This window comes from Ranitomeya variabilis, chromosome 7 (assembly GCF_051348905.1).
Source record: "Ranitomeya variabilis isolate aRanVar5 chromosome 7, aRanVar5.hap1, whole genome shotgun sequence".
NCBI lineage: Eukaryota > Metazoa > Chordata > Amphibia > Anura > Dendrobatidae > Ranitomeya > Ranitomeya variabilis.
In genome coordinates this window covers 61,787,168-61,807,674 of record NC_135238.1, presented here as the reverse complement: position 1 = coordinate 61,807,674, position 20,507 = coordinate 61,787,168, and the positions used below count along the sequence as shown (strand labels likewise).

At 41.6% G+C, this 20,507-nt stretch overlaps 1 protein-coding gene across 1 annotated transcript in view; it reads right to left on the bottom strand.

Annotated features, from left to right (window-relative positions):
* LOC143786017 (uncharacterized) overlaps window positions 1–20,507 on the bottom strand; it is a 376,109-nt gene that overhangs the window by 153,294 nt on the left and 202,308 nt on the right. The window contains exons 44-52 of the mRNA XM_077275186.1: window positions 20,148–20,501; window positions 18,281–18,631; window positions 11,486–11,620; window positions 10,703–10,852; window positions 7,129–7,245; window positions 6,436–6,609; window positions 3,539–3,746; window positions 2,246–2,406; window positions 760–872 (exon numbers count right to left, since the gene is read on the bottom strand). Coding sequence (XP_077131301.1) covers window positions 760–872; window positions 2,246–2,406; window positions 3,539–3,746; window positions 6,436–6,609; window positions 7,129–7,245; window positions 10,703–10,852; window positions 11,486–11,620; window positions 18,281–18,631; window positions 20,148–20,501 — 1,763 coding nt within the window. The remainder of the gene's footprint in view (window positions 1–759; window positions 873–2,245; window positions 2,407–3,538; window positions 3,747–6,435; window positions 6,610–7,128; window positions 7,246–10,702; window positions 10,853–11,485; window positions 11,621–18,280; window positions 18,632–20,147; window positions 20,502–20,507) is intronic.

Here is a 20,507-nt window from a genome sequence, read left to right as displayed (position 1 = left end):
GGGCTCGTGCAGAGGACTGTATAACACTGTAGCCATCTTTGATGGATAGCACTTGTCCCCATGTTATTCTATGGGGCTGTGCACATTTTAGATTTTTTTCCTTGTACCGAGTCAGTCCGAGGACAAAAATCGCAGCATGCATGATTTTCCTCCGATATCGCATGGCACTCGCCCACTCATGGCTATGAGTCCATGGAAAACATTGGACGACATCTGAGTGCGGTCCAGTTTTTACAGACAGAATAGATGGAAAAGATGCGGAAACTTTTTTTTTTTATTAACTTCTCCACATCCGACAAAATCGTATCACACTCTGGTCAAACTCTATACGGAGCCTGATCGGTGTGCGATCAGCGTGATCAGGCCCTGTTATATGGGTTGTGGCTGTAGATGTTTCAACAGTAAAATATGGAGAAAATAAAACTTTTTTATCTGTTGTCCAAATGAATTTAAAAAAAAACCTAAAGTCATCTGTTATCCCTCCAAAAAATTAAATTTTGATTTCCTTCACATTTGACTACTACTACGATGATAAGATTACGAAGCAGTTTGGGAAATAAACTCTGATGTTCATTTTTTTAAAACATCTGCAAGCAAAATAGAAAATGACTTATTGCATTAGGAACTATTATTCCCTTTTGAATTTCCAATAACAGACGCATCAACAGGAAGAATAAACTACAGCAGTGGGCTGGTACTGTCAGCCATGTCCGCTAACATTGGCTGGTGCCACTCTAAGCCCAGAATGAAAACACTGACCTCTGCTGGTGGGATCTGACATTAGCCGACAGTGAAATGTTGCTGCCCTTATCGCTGTGAAGCATCAGGGCGCCACCAATATCTGTGCTTGTTAAAACTGCTTGCATCAGGACCTGAATAAAAAGACAGAAGTGTTAGTATCCAGTGTACGATATGTGACCAGCTGTATGGCGGGCATTATGTGCTATATTGTACGGATATTATTCCCTTCACGACATCCGCCGTACATGTACGGCGCAAGTCTGTAGTGGGTGTATGGAGTGTGCTCACCCCATACTCGGCAGATCATGGCTGTGTGTTACAGCCAGAACCTGCCTCTAACCATCGCGGCTGGAAGATAGCTCCACCCACAATTGTTAACCTGTTAAATGCCTCTGTCAAACTCAGATAGCGGCATTTAACAGGCGCCTGCATGGGTGCGAGTCATTCCATGCACCTTTCGGCACTCTGATGTTGTGATCGCGGATCACTGATGGGTTGCTATGACAGCCAGGGGTCTGCTTAGGACCCCTGTGCCTGTCATTATGGCGCTCCTTTGAAACCCTGCCTGTGGCTTCAATTTTTGCTGTATACAGCAATACTGTGGCATCGCTATCTATAGCACAAGCGATCAGATAATCGCAGGTTCAAGTCCCCTAAGGGGACCAAACAGGAACAGGAAAAATTTTTTAAAAAAATGAAAGAATATGAAAAAAAACCCCAAATACACAAAAGTTGAAATCACCCACATTCCCCTCCCATTAAATATATTAAATGAAAATACACATATGTGGTATCGCCGCATTCAGAAAAGTCCGATCTATCAAAATATAAAAATAATTAACCCGATCGGTAAACGGCGTAAATGGAAAAAAAAAACAATGCCAAAATTACATTTTGGGTTTTTTTCATAAAAAAAGCTGTAACAAGTGATCAAAATGTCATGTCTATCCCAAAATGGCATCATTAAAAACGTCTTGTCCCGCAAAACATAAGCCATCATACAGCTCCATAGCCTGAAAAATAAAAAAAATTACGGGTCTCGGGAAATGGCGACAGGACCCAAAACCTTTTTTTTTTTTTTTTGCAAACTTCTGATTTTTTTTTCATCACTAAAATAATAAAAAAAACTGGACATGTTTGGTATCTCCGTAAGTGTACTGATGAGAAGAAACATATTCCGAGGTCATTTTTACCGTAAAACATACACTGTAAATGAATTCCCCAAAACAGTGTCAGAATAGCATTTTGTTTCACAATTTCTCTCCGCTGTCATGGTGTCATTCAAAAGTACAACTCGTCTCACAAAAAATAGCCATTATATGGTTATGTGGACCAAAAAGTAAACCGGTTATGGCTCCGGGAAGAAGAAGAGGACAAAAAACACGAAAAAACGTGACGGTGGTGTTTATTTGAGCACCATGTGTGGCTATGTATGTGTCTCGTACATAGCGGTCCATGCAGAATCCATTTATGTTAGTGGCACATTCGGCAGTCAATGAATTACCTGCATTGAGTTTGGCACTGACCAGGCGACCAGCGTAGGCACCGACTGCTTCACTCCTGCAGCAATGCCAAAGTTATGACTTAGATCCATAAAGGAAGTTAATTCGACCCTTAATTTTTTCTTATCAGATATTAGATCCATGGTACCATTGACTTTATTTCCTAGAGAGGTAAAAACAAGAACATGATCAGTGACATAAAGAGGCGCTGGCGTTTCCCCTGCGCAGTTTTTCTCAAGGGCTCATTCAGACTTGCGATTTTCACGTACGAGTGCTTTTCACCTGTGATAGTCTATTGGGCCATTTACATGTTGGTCCACAGAAAATCGTGGAGGTGAGTCCAATATTGAGGGTAGGATGAAAAATGGCAGTGCAAGTCAATGGGCCCGTGAAATAAATCGGACGGCACCCTGGTGACATCCGTCTCGGTCCATATTTCACGGACTGTCAAAATGGAGAAGGTGGAGAATTTGGTGGGTTTTTTAGGTACAGGGGCCTACACCATATTGAATAATTTCCTTATTGGAATGGGTAGTGGGAACCCATGCGAGGATTGCCAAAGCAAGGGTCCTACAGGCAAATATGAAAGGAATACCCTAAGGATAATCGGAAGGAGATGGAGGCAAACAATCATCAAGTCCTTCTGATGTTTATGGGTGTAGAGTCAATCAGCACCAGTAAGGGGTCTCATTTTGAAAAATCTGTCCAAAGGAAATAACATTTTCTTTAATATATTTTATATATGAAAATATATTACACATAATAATTTACTTGAATGAATAACAGTGCCTCGGAGAAAAAAATATAACATTACAGGTCATGGGTGCTAGATTCTGTGATGGGGCGTCAATCCAAGGAACTAGTCGGATTGACATATTTGGAGTTCGGAAAGAATTTTTCCCCTAATATGGGGCGATTAGCATCTGCCTCGTGGGGTTTTTGCCTTCCTCTGGATCAACATATGAGACTTATACAGCAAGTGAGTCTCGATGGACTTGCATATTCTTTCAACCTTAAATCTTTGAAACTATTTTAAAAATATTAATCATTTTTTTTAATGGTCATACCTTTTTTTTTTCTTTACTATGGGCCCCCCAACCTCAGAGCAAGACTAATATAAAGTCACAATTATACGGTGCATTCAATACATTTTACAGGTCCATGTCCATCAGTCCATTCTTCTCATTGGACGTATATAAATTGGTAAAGACAACACTAAATGGTCTCATTTCACTATGGTCTAAATCAATTCCTCCATCAGTGGAGTGCAGCCATTCTCCTATTAACCTACACACCTTCTTTAGCCAAAATTCCTATCAGATGGATTACTTTGGGAAATCCGTATTTCAGAAAAGAGTCGATGTTATGGGCACTCTTCAAGAGGATCGTGTTATTCTTTGGTTCGGTCAGAGAAGCCGCGGAGCACATAAAAGTATTCTGCGATGTTGTGGCCTCCACAGATACCGCCTGCTTGCCATTGCTTGCTTGTATGTCCAGTGAACTCTAAAGAGAAATATCCGTCATTTCATTGCTTTCATGATCAGGCTTCAGAATTACGGTAATGGGAACCTACAGCCATCACCTATAAGCCTCTGTTATGGCATTCTGGTATGCTCTCCTTATGGAGGGCACAAAAAAAAGCTTTTATTATACCCACAGATGTTCTGATGGGTGTCTTTGGTGTTGATCCGGTGTCTCCTCTTCTTACAATCACCGTACTCCTTCCCTGGTTCAGGTGGATGATGTATCCAACATCATCCACAAAGTGTCCTCCACCACACTCCTGAGCATGCGCAGGGAAAGGGCAAAGAGCGCCGGTGACCGTTAGGTAAAGCCGGTGCATGCGCATTACAATACACTGCTCTGTCCTCGGCAGGGCAGAACGAAGGACGCCTGGGCAGGAGCTCAATGGAGGACACTGTGTGGATGAAGTAGGATGCATCATCCACGTGAACAGGGAAGGAGGACGGCGATCCAAAGAAGTGAGGAGATGCCAGAACAAGACCAGAGATGCCCATTGGACTGGACCGTGTCATCTTTTAGTATAATAAAGGTCTTTTTTGCGCCATGCAGAGCAGATTGGGGACATATATAGATCATTCTAGAATGTGGTAACAGAAAGCTTACAGATGCGGGCCCAACTTTATATGGGGAAAGGCTGATGACAGGTTCCCTTTAAAAAAATCAGCTAATACTTGAAGCATTCCTTGTATCCCTCATTGCGTTATGGACAGGTGCACCTCCAAACTGACTATGAAGACAACCAGTGATGGAAGAAGTAAAGTATCTTTTCTTCTGCTTAGTTGGAATCAAGGGATATATACGGTAGTACACAGTGTATGGAGGCCGTATACCACAGCTCCATTCCCCGTACAGTACAATCTCGGGTACTGCATCTCAGCTCCTACTGAAGTAAATGGGTACTTGTCATCATACATTCATGAACTTGCATCATAATTGTGTGAGAGTTTCAATTCCCAGACAGGATGAGATCACAGATAAAGATGAGCAAATTTGTTTGGTTTTTGTCCTCGAATCAGATTTTGCCATATTCGAACACTATTCGTGCCAAATTTATGTTTGATGATCGGTTCTGAACATATTCGGAAATTTCTACTCCCATTGATTCTAATTACGTTCGGCGAATATTGCAAAAACAATATTCGATTCCGATCGTATTCGGAACAGAATCCAAACGGGTTTGCTCATCTCTAATTACAGACAGCAGATAGTTTCTTGTCTGTGGTCTGAAACTTGCACAATTGGGCGATGCAATGAATATAAGTGCAGTCACCTGTAGGATTTTCTGACTAAAACCAGTCTCCATATTAAACTGGTAAGTTTTGGACAGATGATATATGGACAGTTAATGATTAAAGGGAATCTATTAGCAGGTTTTTGCTACCTCATCTGAGATCAGCATGATGTAGACAAAGAGACCCTGAATCCAACAATGTGTCACTTAGTTTACTAGGTGCAGCCGTTCTGACACAATCAGAGTTTTTCCATATAGCATAAAGCAGAGCTGAGGAAGCTAACCCCGCCCACACCAGGCTTTGTATGTACAATGTCCATAGACAGTGAGGTGCTTATCACAGGAGGGGGCGTGTCCAGTAACAATAAGGTCATGGTGTTAAAGCATTAATTACAAGTAAACAACGTGAGGAGCTTAATAAGAGAGGCATCACTGAAATCTGTATTTTAACCCTTACAGCATGCAGTCTTCAGATTACATTGCAAAAACCTGCAGACAGATTCCCTTTAAAATCCATCCCTTGATTCTAATATAAATCAATTCAAGAAAGAGAAGGCAAACACTTCTCCACATGAATGGAAACAACCGATCTTCAGTATTTGGAAGTGTTTGCATGTAGCTCTTGCAGCTAAAAATGACACAAGCAAGAATTTAGTTTTGGGGGGGGGCACTATTATTTTTTTTTAAGTCGGTTGTGTTTAATAGCTTTTTCCTTTGTTCATGATGCATTACTAGGGTTGCCTTTGTCTTAAAGAGAACCTGACAGCGGATACAAGGTAAACGATCCATGATGAGCATGTCTCAGGCACTGGCTGTAAGATATTAGGCGGGTGTGTTTGATTCTGAAATGCTGCGGAGTTTCAGAAAAAAATACACTTAAAAAGCCACCGGGAAACAAACTGAATGGGAGACTAGTCAGAAAGGCGGCTACTGACAGTTCTCTCCCTATACACTAACAAAGGGAGAGAACTGTCACTCATGAGGAGCAGGTGGGAAGAAGCAGCTGGAGACCCTCCTTTCCGACTAGTTTAGTACCCAGTGGCTTCTAAACTTTGTTATTCTCTGCAATGCTTCCGCTTTTCATAGTCAAACATATATGGCTGAAATCATGTAGCCAGTTTTTGATACATATTGCCCATGGTTTGGGCATCTTGTATCAGCTGCTAGGTTCCCTTCAAATCAAGATTAAGGTGTCCACTGTCCATTTACATCACAAGTCACATAAGACGAGACCAGAGGTGACTGGCCGCAGCTTACTCCCCTCTCCCCAGTAGAACACATGCTCTTCTGAACCCAACGTGCATGTGCACGGGAGCGAGGGGTCAGGAGAAATGGCTGTTGGCTGAACAAGACACCTACTGAAGGTGTACCTAGACGTTAGGTCAGATATGCCACGGTATACAAATATAAACCTTTCTATACATCTCGATACATCACCTGTATTGAGGCAGAGACTCCGTTGCGCAGCAGCCAGGGCCAGTTGTGCCGCACCGCCGAGGTCAGATTACAGCTTGTCTCATTGCTCTTTATTCGCACCGTGGCGTTTAGGCTGTGGGGTCCATAGTAAGTGGCAAGACTCATATTTCTATTTTCTTCAAGTTCTATATCAGCCTAAGAATAAAATAAAGTTCTGTATTAGTGAGAACCCAAGTGACAAGGTTTTTCCTTGAAATAATAAACCACTGACTTATTGGATACAAATAATATTAGCCAAAGGTTTTGGGAACTTTCAAGTGTTCACGAAGACCGAATAGTTCTGAGAAATGTGACCAGATGCCATTATGAGTAACTGAAGTGTAGGAACTTTTAGGAAATTTGGGGAAAACCTAATTTCTTAGCATTGCGTGTATAGACGGTCTATATTCCGGGTATATGTAGTGTCAAGTGATTACAGGAATATTTTGGAAAATCTCAAGCACTTACAGTCACGATGATTAGCGTGTCCATGTATTATAAGAAGACTTTAGTGAAGACTGACTGTAAACTTTCTTTTATTAGCAAAAAAATAATAATAATAAGTTAATGTCATGCCACATAATAGATGACTCGCTACTGCCCCCTACTGGAAACAATGACCTATTAATACATAATATAGGATATATTGCTGGTCTATAATAGGAAATAACTTACCCTAATTTCCATTTTATCTTCAAGCAGGAACTTTTTTAGTGTTTCCAGATTATGTGTTATCTTGTACCTAAAGGTCACGTGTTCGTTTTTCTGAAGAAAGTTCACTTCTTCACTAATCTATTATCACAAATTCAAGAAAAAAAAAAAGTCAATACGACTGTTACTTATGTACTGTACTGCGACAGTTATTCAACAATCCCTTTTTCCATACATATGTACATTGCATCACCAACGTAAAACCTACCTAGAGAGTGTACATAGCGGCAAGGTGCAAAAATACAAAACTGAAGCTTATCTACAATCCCTCCAGACATACATTTAAAAAAAAAAATAACACACACAAAAAAAACACTTTACCCACCCCAGATCGTGTCATCAAAGCACTAGCAGAATGCAGGAGACCCCCATGATAAAGGCAGAAGGCAGCACAGGTGCAAAAGTCTGAGGACCCTTGACGTGGGTTGCAAGCTTGCGTATTCTGGACAAAATATCAACCAATACCTCATGTATTATAATTTATATATCAGTTTTTATTGCACATTTTTTTATTTTTTTGCAGTATGCAGCCAGGCCCTTTAGTGTTGGTTGGGTGAATTTGGGCGTCTGCCTTGTGGGGTGCACTTATATAGTGCTGGGCCGCCCACCTGATCTTATATTATGGGCATCATCAATAGGCTGTAAGCCAGACCCTGTGCATCACACGTACCTGTGTGACTGGTGCGCTATGAAAACCTCATCTGTGTGCATTGTTAATTCTAGGCAACCACTCCCTCCATGATTGGTAGGTTAGTGAGTGGTTGTTTCGTTAGTATTTTTCACCTGTGCTACCCCTTTTTTATCATGGGGGTCTCATGCATCCATCTAATGCATTGATATTCTGACCTGGAGTTGGTAAGGTGGTTTGTTGTGATTTTTCTTCATGTACAATTAGTGATGAGCGAGTATACTCATTACTCGAGATTTCTCGAGCATGCTCTCGGGTGACCTCCGAGTATTTTTTCGTGCTCAGAGATTTAGTTTTCATCGCCGCAGCTGAATGATTTACAGCTATTAGCCAGCTTGATTACATGTGGGGATTCCCTAGCAACCAGGCAACCCCCACATGTACTTATGCTGGCTAACAGATGTAAATCATTCAGCTGATGCAAGAAAAACTAAATCTCCGAGCACTAAAAAATACTCGGAGGACCCCCGAGCGTGCTCGAGAAATCTCGAGTAACGAGTATATTCGCTCATCACTATGTACAATCCCTATAGAAAAGCATAGGTATAACTTACGAGCTTTAGTTAGACACCCTTTTCCTGTATGTGTTGTTCATAGGGCGCTCATACCTAAATGGCTGCTTCCTACAAATGTATCTGTACTATCGGGTTCTACTTACCAATCATGGTGAATATATATTTAAAGAGAATCTCTCAGCAGGATTTCACACCCCAAACTATTGATATGTGCATGTAATTCATTCAAAGACAAGTCTTGCAATACCATTACATGGCCAGTCCGAGCCTCTGCTGCTGAGAAATCAGGGTTTAAGTTGATATTCAAATGAGGCTGAAGAGCTATGATAGATCTAAAGCCTCTGTCACTCCAGCTCTATTCCTTCTATTCAGCACCTCCTGATTGAGAGAAGGCTCCTTTGCCTGAAGTCACATAACATTGACGCTGTCAGTCAGGCAGGGGGAGGCGACGCTGGGTGGGGAATAGAGCTGGAGTGACAGAGGTTTCAGATCTACCATAGCTCTTCATCTTAATTTGCATATCAATCCAAACGATGATCTCTCGGTAATGGAGGAACGGACTGGCCATGTTAAGATATTGCTTGTGAAAGAAAAGAGCTACATTCGTATATATACAGTGCCTAAAAGTAGTATTCAACCCCCTGCAGATTTAGCAGGTTTAATAAGATGCAAATAAGTTAGAGCCTTCAAACTTCAAACAAGAGCAGGATTTATTAACAGATGCATAAATCTTACAAACCAAAAAGTTTTGTTGCTCAGTTAAATTTTTATAAATTTTAAACATAAAAGTGTGGGTCAATTATTATTCAACCCCTAGGTTTAATATTTTGTGGAATAACCTTTGTTTGCAATTACAGCTAATAATCGTCTTTTATAAGACCTGATCAGGCCGGCACAGGTCTCTGGAGTTAGCTTGGCCCACTCCTCCATGCAGATCTTCTCCAAGTTATCTAGGTTCTTTGGGTGTCTCATGTGGACTTTAATCTTGAGCTCCTTCCACAAGTTTTCAATTGGGTTAAGGTCAGGAGACTGACTAGGCCACTGCAACACCTTGATTTTTTGCCTCTTGAACCAGGCCTTGGTTTTCTTGGCTGTGTGCTTTGGGTCGTTGTCTTGTTGGAAGATGAAATGACGACCCATCTTAAGATCCTTGATGGAGGAGCGGAGGTTCTTGGCCAAAATCTCCAGGTAGGCCGTGCTATCCGTCTTCCCATGGATGCGGACCAGGTGGCCAGGCCCCTTGGCTGAGAAACAGCCCCACAGTATGATGCTGCCACCACCATGCTTGACTGTAGGGATGGTATTCTTGGGGTCGTATGCAGTGCCATTCAGTCTCCAAACGTCACGTGTGTGGTTGGCACCAAAGATCTCGATCTTGGTCTCATCAGACCAGAGAACCTTGAACCAGTCAGTCTCAGAGTCCTCCAAGTGATCATGAGCAAACTGTAGACGAGCCTTGACATGACGCTTTGAAAGTAAAGGTACCTTACGGGCTCGTCTGGAACGGAGACCATTGCGGTGGAGTACGTTACTTATGGTATTGACTGAAACCAATGTCCCCACTGCCATGAGATCTTCCTGGAGCTCCTTCCTTGTTGTCCTTGGGTTAGCCTTGACTCTTCGGACAAGCCTGGCCTCGGCACGGGAGGAAACTTTCAAAGGCTCTCCAGGCCGTGGAAGGCTAACAGTAGTTCCATAAGCCTTCCACTTCCGGATGATGCTCCCAACAGTGGAGACAGGTAGGCCCAACTCCTTGGAAAGGGTTTTGTACCCCTTGCCAGCCTTGTGACCCTCCACGATCTTGTCTCTGATGGCCTTGGAATGCTCCTTTGTCTTTCCCATGTTGACCATGTTTGAGTGCTGTTCACAAGTTTGGGGAGGGTCTTAAATAGTCAGAAAAGGCTGGAAAAAGAGATAATTAATCCAAACATGTGAAGCTCATTGTTCTTTGTGCCTGAACTACTTCTTAATACTTTAGGGGAACCAAACAGAATTCTGGTGGGTTGAGGGGTTGAATAATAAATGACCCTCTGATAAAACTTTTCACAATTTTTTTAAAAAAATAAACAAAGAAATAACATTCTTTTTTGCTGCAGTGCATTTCACACTTCCAGGCTGATCTACAGTCCAAATGTCACAATGTCAAGTTAATTCCAAATGTGTAAACCTGCTAAATCTGCAGGGGGTTGAATACTACTTGTAGGCACTGTATGTATATATATATATATATATATATATATATATATATATATATATATATATATATATATAGTTGGGGGATGGAGGGGTGAAAACCTGCTGATATATTCCCTTTAATACATGTGATTTTAAATACCTGTTTATTGTCCCAGCTAAGGTGAATTGATCTTGTATAAAGTTCACTGCTTCTTTCTGTTGTCACATCCACCATGGTCCTGGTGGGTATACCGAGAGTTATTGCAGGCTGGACATTATGGGTGAGAATTGCATCCAACTCTTGTTTTCTCTGTTGCAAAAACAAAAATAAAGAGGCAGAAGGTGATAAATGTTGTAATGATTCACAGATCTGTCTTGTTTTCCTTTCAAAGGATCATAGAAATGTCTTAGGCGATCAGGTTTTGCTGCAGAAAAAAAACGGTGAAAAAATGCCTAGTGTGAACTAAGCCTAACAGTATTGTTTTTTTTCTGCCCTCCCTGAGACTGCACAGGCTTTCTCCCATCTCACTGCTGTTAAAGTCTCTGTACAGCCCTCTTCCCTGCTGCAGTTTCTAAGAGCGCCGTCAGGCAAATGTATAAATCGGACCGAGAATGGACTGCAATGTTTGGATTGGCCAATGGATCTCCAGACCCAAGCGTAAAAGTTTCATAGAAAAACACGAAGCTGTCACAATCGGATTGGGAGACTCGCCGGTTGCTTATTTTTGCATTTAGTAAGGAAATTAAAAAAATTATCTATATACTTTGCCTCTAAAGAGGATCTCCTTAGCGTCTCACTTTATAGAACCCTGTATTGTACTGTTCTTGGTATTCTTCCTGGCCATGGAAAAGTAACTTGACCCCTTGATGTCACCACTCCCCGCTGCATCCCCTGCACAGGGGAAGACGAGCCAATCAGCACTGTAGTTATCATTTCGCCCACCTCTGTTGCTTTCAGGATGAGCAATCCTTGCAGGGCGCTTTCATCAACCACCACTAACATTTGCGAGTCCAGATTTGCTTTCTTGTTTATTACGATGTATCCAGATCCTTCTATTTTTGTGGGGGCTCCAAGGTCCTTTACAAAGAGAGAAATACCATTAGAACGCCCACAAACTAAATTTGACAACATAAGACGCTGCTTCCATATGACCAAATTGTGCAAAATAAAAGAGCTTATGTAAAAAAAAAGGTAAGTGTTAGTGTTACCATGGAGACACATTGGCCTGCAGAGGAGCTGTAAACAGAAAAGGCATATTTATAAAAAAAATAAACCCTATTGCCCCCATTCACTAACACTTACATTTCATACCCCTTATTTAGAATGCAAGAATAAGATGCGGCACATTCATCATCAAATAGCGCACATTATTTAATGAATTTAGCATTGTATCACGGGCACATGACTCTCCAGAGATGTTACTTTAGTCAGGGACTGGAGTGACATTTCTGCTATAAGAAAGGCCGGCACTATTCATGAATATAACATGGAGGTACAGTCACACCCAGGACTGCCGTGGCTCATCTCCAGCTTTGCCCATTTTGACCGGTGGTGCTACAAACTGCAGCAGGGACACAGCCAATCACTGTCTGCAAAAAATACACAGCCAATCACTATCTGCAGCGGGGAGACAGCCAATCACTATCTGCAGCGGGGAGACAGCCAATCACTATCTGCAGCGGGGAGACAGCCAATCACTATGTGCAGCCGGGAGAGAGCCAATCACTATCTGCAGCGGGGAGACAGCCAATCACTATGTGCAGCCGGGAGACAGCCAATCACTATGTGCAGCCGGGAGAGAGCCAATCACTATCTGAGGCAGAGACACAGCCAATCACTATCTGCAGCGGGGAGACAGCCAATCACTATCTGCAGCAGGGACACAGCCAATCGCTATCTGCAGCAGGGAGACAGCCAATCGCTATCTGCAACAAATACACAGCCAATCACTATCTGCAGCAGAGACACAGCCAATCACTATCTGCAGCAGGGACACAGCCAATCGCTATCTGCAACAAATACACAGCCAATCACTATCTGCAGCAGAGACACAGCCAATCACTATCTGCAGCAGAGACACAGCCAATCACTATCTGCAGCAGAGACACAGCCAATCACTATCTGCAACAAATACACAGCCAATCACTATCTGCAGCAGAGACACGGCCAATCACTATCTGCAGCAGGGACACAGCCAATCACTATCTGCAGCAGGGACACAGCCAATCACTATCTGCAGCAGGGAGACAGCCAGTCACTATCTGCAGCAGGGACACAGCCAATCACTATCTGCAACAAATACACAGCCAATCACTATCTGCAGCAGAGACACAGCCAATCACTATCTGCAGCAGAGACACCACCAATCACTATCTGCAGCAGAGACACAGCCAATCACTATCTGCAGCAGAGACACAGCCAATCACTATCTGCAACAGGGAGACAGCCAATCACTATCTGCAGCAGAGACACAGCCAATCACTATCTGCAGCAAAGACACCACCAATCACTATCTGCAGCAGAGACACAGCCAATCACTATCTGCAGCAGAGACACCACCAATCACTATCTGCAGCAGAGACACAGCCAATCACTATCTGCAGCAGAGACACAGCCAATCACTATCTGCAACAGGGAGACAGCCAATCACTATCTGCAGCAGAGACACAGCCAATCACTATCTGCAGCAAAGACACCACCAATCACTATCTGCAGCAGAGACACAGCCAATCACTATCTGCAGCAGAGACACCACCAGTCACTATCTGCAACAGAGACACAGCCAATCACTGTCTGCAGCAGGGAAACAGCCAATCGCTATGTGCAGCGGGGAGACAGCCAATCACTATCTGCAGCAGCGAGACGGCCAATCACTGTCTGCAGCAGAGACACAGCCAATCACTGTCTGCAGCAGAGACACAGCCAATCACTATCTGCAACAGGGATACAAGGACTTTCTTTAGCCCCTAATGGGGTCAGTAATAGACACCAGCAAAGGACTCAGTCAACTTTGGAATAGTGGTGATGTGGATTGTTGATGTGAGCATATCTTTTTTTTTTATAAAAAAATAATAAACAGTGGTTTGAACCACGTACGGACTGGCGCTGAAATTTATCCCGGGCATTTGAAATCACACAGGCCCATGTTGTCCCCGTCCCCAAGCACCAGATGGGTTATATTACTAATATTAACCTGGATGGACGAAAACAAGATTTACTACAAGACCAATATTTCTAATGATTCCCGTGACGGAGTCAGCGACTTTGTGCTCCATCACAAATCTTAACAGTATGGGAGTCTTGAGAACACTGATTCTGTTAACCACATAGCAGACAAGGCAGTCCATGACTAGACAGGCCCTTCTGGCATTTCCCAGAATGGCCAGATGGCCATTCCGGCCCTGGTTTGAACCCTTTGCCAGATTTGTCCCCACTGGACAACCTTTTTAACTAACAAAATATTTTGGATGGTAAATTATAATCTATATGTAGAGCCAGTTTTCATTCATTTCACCTCTTCATAACCATTATATTACGAGATCATGTTTATTCCAAGTGACCAGTCACTATTAAAAATCCTTTAATCACTAGACACATATGCTGAACTATGGGACTTAATGTCCACCCAGGGGAACTTACCACACTCATCGAAAGACATTTTAATGACAATGTTTGGAGCATAAATCTAAGTGACCTCATTTACACACAGGCACTTCTATCAGCAGTACCATGATATCGTGTCCTGACATTTACCATAAATAAACCTTGTGACATTTACCCATCACAAGCTGGGTCATCGAACATATTTCAACCTATAATAAATTATAATTATGTGACAATTAATTTTCCAGTAATTCCAAGCATCTCATACTGCTTAATTGCATTTTATGTGTGAATTATGTATAAACGTAAATTATGTATAAATGGACCCATAATTAAAATGATCCATTAAACATGTACTTCTAAGCAGTATTTATACATAATTTAAGAAACAGCAACTTTGGGGGCTATCAGCATTGGGAAATCCCTTTTACAAGCTCTACTAGAATATCACTTAGCTCAAAGCACTTCATAGCACCCATAAAAACTGTAGATTTGACGATTTATCATGTGCTCTTCAAGCACCAAAAAATAATCACCGTTGAGGACCATAGACACAGTTGTTGGTAGAGGAAGCTAAGTGCAGCAGAATAAAGGTACAACATGATTACCCATCAAAATCGGAAGACATACAAGGCTGCCATCTGTTCAGAACTGGCAGCAACCAGTGAGACCAAGCTACATCCATTGACTGTTCCGTGAAGTCTGATTAGAATATATATATAGGTGTAGGTGCAACGTGTAGGTGCACATTCATGTTGTGGCCATTAACAGGCATCATCTCATTTATGCAAAATTGAAGATTTTGTAATGAAGGTTATATTACTAACTTTACTTTCAGGTCGAGAGTTAAGAAATAATCTAAGAAATTAAGTCGTCACAATTTTAGAAATTGATCTTGTATTCGGTGAGATATTGATTAAAATCTTACTTTTCAAATGGGGTGTACTAATTCGTGCTAAGCCCTGTGTGTATATATATACACTCACCGGCCACTTTATTAGGTACACCATGCTAGTAACGGGTTGGACCCCCTTTTGCCTTCAGAACTGCCTCAATTCTTCGTGGCATAGATTCAACAAGGTGCTGGAAGCATTCCTCAGAGATTTTGGTCCATATTGACATGATGGCATCACACAGTTGCCGCAGATTTGTCGGCTGCACATCCCAAAGATGCTCCATACAAGGCAGGATGGATCCATGCTTTCATGTTGTTTACGCCAAATTCTGACCCTACCATCCGAATGTCGCAGCAGAAATCGAGACTCATCAGACCAAGCAACGTTTTTCCAATCTTCTACTGTCCAATTTTGATGAGCTTGTACAAATTGTAGCCTCAGTTTCCTGTTCTTAGCTGAAAGGAGTGGTACCCGGTGTGGTCTTCTGCTGCTGTAGCCCATCTGCCTCAAAGTTCGACGCACTGTGCGTTCAGAGATGCTCTTAGGCCTACCTTGGTTGTAACGGGTGGCGATTTGAGTCACTGTTGCCTTTCTATCAGCTCGAACCAGTCTGCCCATTCTCCTCTGACCTCTGGCATCAACAAGGCATTTCCGCCCACAGAACTGCCGCTCACTGGATTTTTTTTCTTTTTCGGACCATTCTCTGTAAACCCTAGAGATGGTTGTGCGTGAAAATCCCAGTAGATCAGCAGTTTCTGAAATACTCAGACCAGCCCTTCTGGCACCAACAACCATGCCACGTTCAAAGGCACTCAAATCACCTTTCTTCCCCATACTGATGCTCGGTTTGAACTGCAGGAGATTGTCTTGACCATGTCTACATGCCTAAATGCACTGAGTTGCCGCCATGTGATTGGCTGATTAGAAATTAAGTGTTAACAAGAAGTTGGACAGGTGTACCTAATAAAGTGGCCAGTGAGTGTATATATATATATATATATATATATATATATATATATATATATATATATATACACATATGTACATACACACAAACAGTATGGTGTTTTAGATAGGTTTACAATAAAAATTGCAACTTAAGAGGGCTTTAAATAATAGAAGTGTTAGAAATTTATTTTTATTATTTTTAGTGAATGGATAAAAGAGTAGTCTAAATCAAATCAATATTTGGTGTGATTGCTCTTTGCCTTCAAAGCAGCATCAAAGAATGAATTCTTCTAGGTTCACTTGCAAAAGGCCAGGTGATAGTGATCATCATTTTCTTATGTCAGGTGAAACAGTTAATACGTGATACAGAAACCGCTGAGTAGTAGGCTTAAAACTTAGTGAGGAACATCAGACTCTGTTATAAATGTGAGGGTGTGAAATACAGTTTCAAGTTACAGGTGGCAACATGGCAAGACTAAGCACAGAAAGAAGACACATGTAGTTATAATTCATCAGCAATATCTCTGTTGTGCAAAGAAAGCAGACTGGGGTGTTAAGATGTGCTGTTCAAGATCTTTTGAAGAAACTGGAAACAATGGGCAAGTTTGCAGACTGTTTACCCCATGGTCGGCCAAGTAAACAGTACAGCAGATGAAAAACACATCATGCTTGCTTCTCTTTGAAAACAGAAGATGTCCAGCAGTGCCATCAGTTTAGAACTTGCAGCAACTAGTGGGAGCCAGTTACACCCATCTACTGTTTAGAGAAGTTTGTGTCCAAAAAAGTCATACCGTCCATTTGGAATCAAGGTCAAGGGACTACAGTCTTGCCATGGCGCATGACCTCAAACTGTTTTTCACAACCTCATCTCTGTAGCAGAGTTCATCTGTCCTCACCCAGTTTTAAATTCCACATACAGCTGTTTCTATTTCAATTATCAACTGCATTTCAACATACATACAAATATGATGATCATTATCAGCTGCTTGGTATAATTGGCTACTCATACACCGGACTATAATCCTACAAAATCCTTAACTTCGTGCAAGTGAACCTAGAAGAAATTATTCTGCATGTAGGGCAAAGGATGGTCACACCAAATATTAATTTGATTTAGAATTCTATTTTGATAAAAACATAATAAAAAAACTATTAACACAAATATCTTTGAAAGCATTCTTACTTTGCAGCATTCTTTCCACAGTTGCCTAAAAAAATTGTACTGTACATATACACACACACATTTATCTATCTATCTACAGGAGATTGGAGGCTGGAATGGAGGTCTATCTTCTTCAGCGATGAGTCCCACCTTTGTCTTGGATGCAATGATAGAACTGGAGACCACATTGGCAATGCCATGAAGTGGCCTTCATGAGAGAACATCAGATCAGGTCTACTCCCAGGATTATGGTGTTGGATGGCTTAATGTCTGGTGGCTGAAGCATTCTAGTTTTCATTCCAGTTACAGTAACAGCTTGGCATTACACTAAATTGGTTGTGGATCCAGTGGCATGGTCATTCCTCCCAAGTGTCCCAAGAGCCGTTTTTCAACATTACAATGACAGGTTATATGTTGCTTGTGCTACTCTGAGCAGCCTTTGTGGCCTAAATGTGCTACCATGGCCTAAAGCATCTCCGGACTTGTCCTCCATTGAGCACATCGGAGATGTCATTGGTTGGCAATTGCAAAGGGAGCCACCAGCGGCATATCTTGATGATTTGTGTGCCCAAGTGCATTCGGTGTGGCAGAACAGTCCTCCAACTACCATTACTAGCAGCGACGGTGTGATAGTGCATGGATCTTTGTGTGTTGTGCTCATACTCAGTACTGATTAAACAAATGGTTAGAAAATTTTGCTTCTATTTTTCATCATTTGAATATCAGTAACATATTTATCCATCCTGTGACTTCCATAATTCTATGACTTTTCCTTCTCTGTGTTGCATTGCTAATGTTGAGTGATGTATAATGTACGGGACCTACAGCTGTTGAAATGGTGTACATGGAAAAACTAGCCAGCTCCCAGTATGGTGAGAAGTTGGGGGATAATTACAGTCACTGCTTACTACACACTGAGCGTGGATGTAATCACTCCCCTTGAATTTTTTTTAAGTTATTCATGAAATACAAAAGGCATTAAACGCCTACTACCTTTTCCAATCTCAACAATAATATAAACGGGACTAAAATAGCATACCTAAAGGGTGAAGATCCTCGTAAAACATGAGATATTTACCTATAGCGCTGAAAAATACATTCACTATAATTCAGATTTATTCCTATTACCTGGATGGTTTTGCACTTGTTCTCTGCCACCATCTTCCATTGCAATTTATTGTCTGCATTAATATCTCCTTTAACTTCAATAGAGCAAGTTCCGGACTTCAGTAGGACGTCAACATTGTAATTTGTCTGTTTGCCAACAGTGATGGAGAGTTTGCTTTCCTCGCTGATTTCTTTAATCATGGGCAGGTTATGTTTAAATATAAATTCGGCTTTTAGTTTTGGCTGGCACTCAGTCCTGATTTGAAGCACAGACGTGTTGCCATCTAACGTCAGGGCGCAGAGCATCTCGGCTTCACAACCATTAATAACAGCAGAACCATTAATCCGAGCCTGAGATGGAATATTGAGATCCTGTCAAAGCAAATGAAACCACAGGATATTAATCTCCATCACTCATAAAAATAAATGTGTTTGCTTTATTAATTGAATCAAGCTGCCAAAACATACAATTAATGAGGAGGATTGGGTTGAGCTTCCTCTCGTTCGCTTAGGTTTTGTTGCGTTAAATTGCTTTTACGACTGGATGATGTGAAGGTTGAAGTGGGCGTTATTTTCCTGATTAATGAAATCCCCAGATCAATAATTTAAAAGCAGGCAAACTGATTACAGAGCTTTCCAAATTACTGTAAAGGGCAAAACCTGAGACAAAATGTTTGAAGACCAAGGTTGGATCCACCTTTTATTTCTCCTGCATTTAAATATATAATAATCAACCAAAATGGCTCTGACTTGTGGACACAAGATGTTTTAAGATGGTCTATTGTATCTGCTGCCAAGATATTATCAATAGTGCTTCATATTGTACAGTAAGATGGGCCTTCATGGATTTTTCCAGACCAACCCATGTATGTTCTATCAAAATAACATCTCGGGAATTTGGAGGCCAAGACAATATTTTGAACTCTTTGACATGTTGCTCCAACCAGTCTTGAATAATTCTTACAGTATACCTGTAGGCATCACCTTACTGGAAGAGGCCTTTGACATTAAAGAATAATGTTGCCATAAAAGGTGCACTTGGTCTGCAACATGTGAAGGAAACGTGAATGCCGACACCCAAGATTCCTAGCATATTGTTGCCAAAATCATACTTCTGCCAGATTGCCTTCTTTACAAAATGCATCTTAGGGGCACCACATCCAAGGCAAGCAATACACGGCCGTCCACATGTAAGGGAAACATGATGTTTCAGATGAGGACACGATTGTCCAGTGCTGCTTGGTCAAATTCCAATGCGCACAGACTCATAGTAGGTGCTTTTAGCAATGGACAAGGGGTCAAAATGCTATCTAAGTGGTCTGTAGCTATACAGCCCCATAACATAATAAGCTGTGATGTACTGTGTGCTCTCACATCATGCTATCAAACCCATCAGTAACTTTTTCAGCAATTTTATCATTTAAAAGGAACCTGTCACTATGAAAATGCCATCCTGTCTGCAGGCACCATGTTATAGAGCGGTAGGAGCTGAGCAGATTGATCTATAGTTTTGTGAGAAAAGACTCAGTATAGTCTGTGATTTAGTCATGTAAACATCTGCTCTCTCTGGGATTTTGGTCCAGTGGGTGGTCTTATCAGTGATTTTACCATTGGTGCATTTTTCATAGAGTAATCCTGCAGAGCTGCCCAAAGAAACACCCCCAAGGATCCTGTGAGGCAGGCACACTAGGCAAAAAATATAAATATTAGCATATGGGGAGCACTAAGTAAAAAGTGCTTATATCTCTTTGGAACTGTGTGGCAAATTTAAGAAAGAAAATGACAAGATATTCAAGGGGTCTGCAAGAATATCATGGCCTCTGTTGACCTGGTGGCAGGTCCTCGTTAAGATTAGTTAGAAGAGAACATAGGAATAAAACATTGTTACCTTTAACAATTTGCAATCATTCTGAGTCTGTAGGAGCCATTCTGTTTTATTATTAGATGTGATGTCCGCCTTTGCATTCATTTTGCAATTCCCAGAATTAAACAAAATCAAACCGCCAACAGATTCTCCAGCCAATGTGGAAAGCTCGATATGGTTTGTAACCGGCAATCCGAGAGTGGTTAGGTAAGGTACAGAATGGTTCACAGTACCCTGGACGGTGTAAGGGTCACAAATTGTTTTTAACTGCAGTTTGACATCTTTTCCTTCATAGCCAACCCTCATAGAGAGGCCAAAATCACAGTGAGTTCTCTGTAACGAGCCATTCATAATCAAGTTCTTCGGGAAATGTAATTTCTGAAA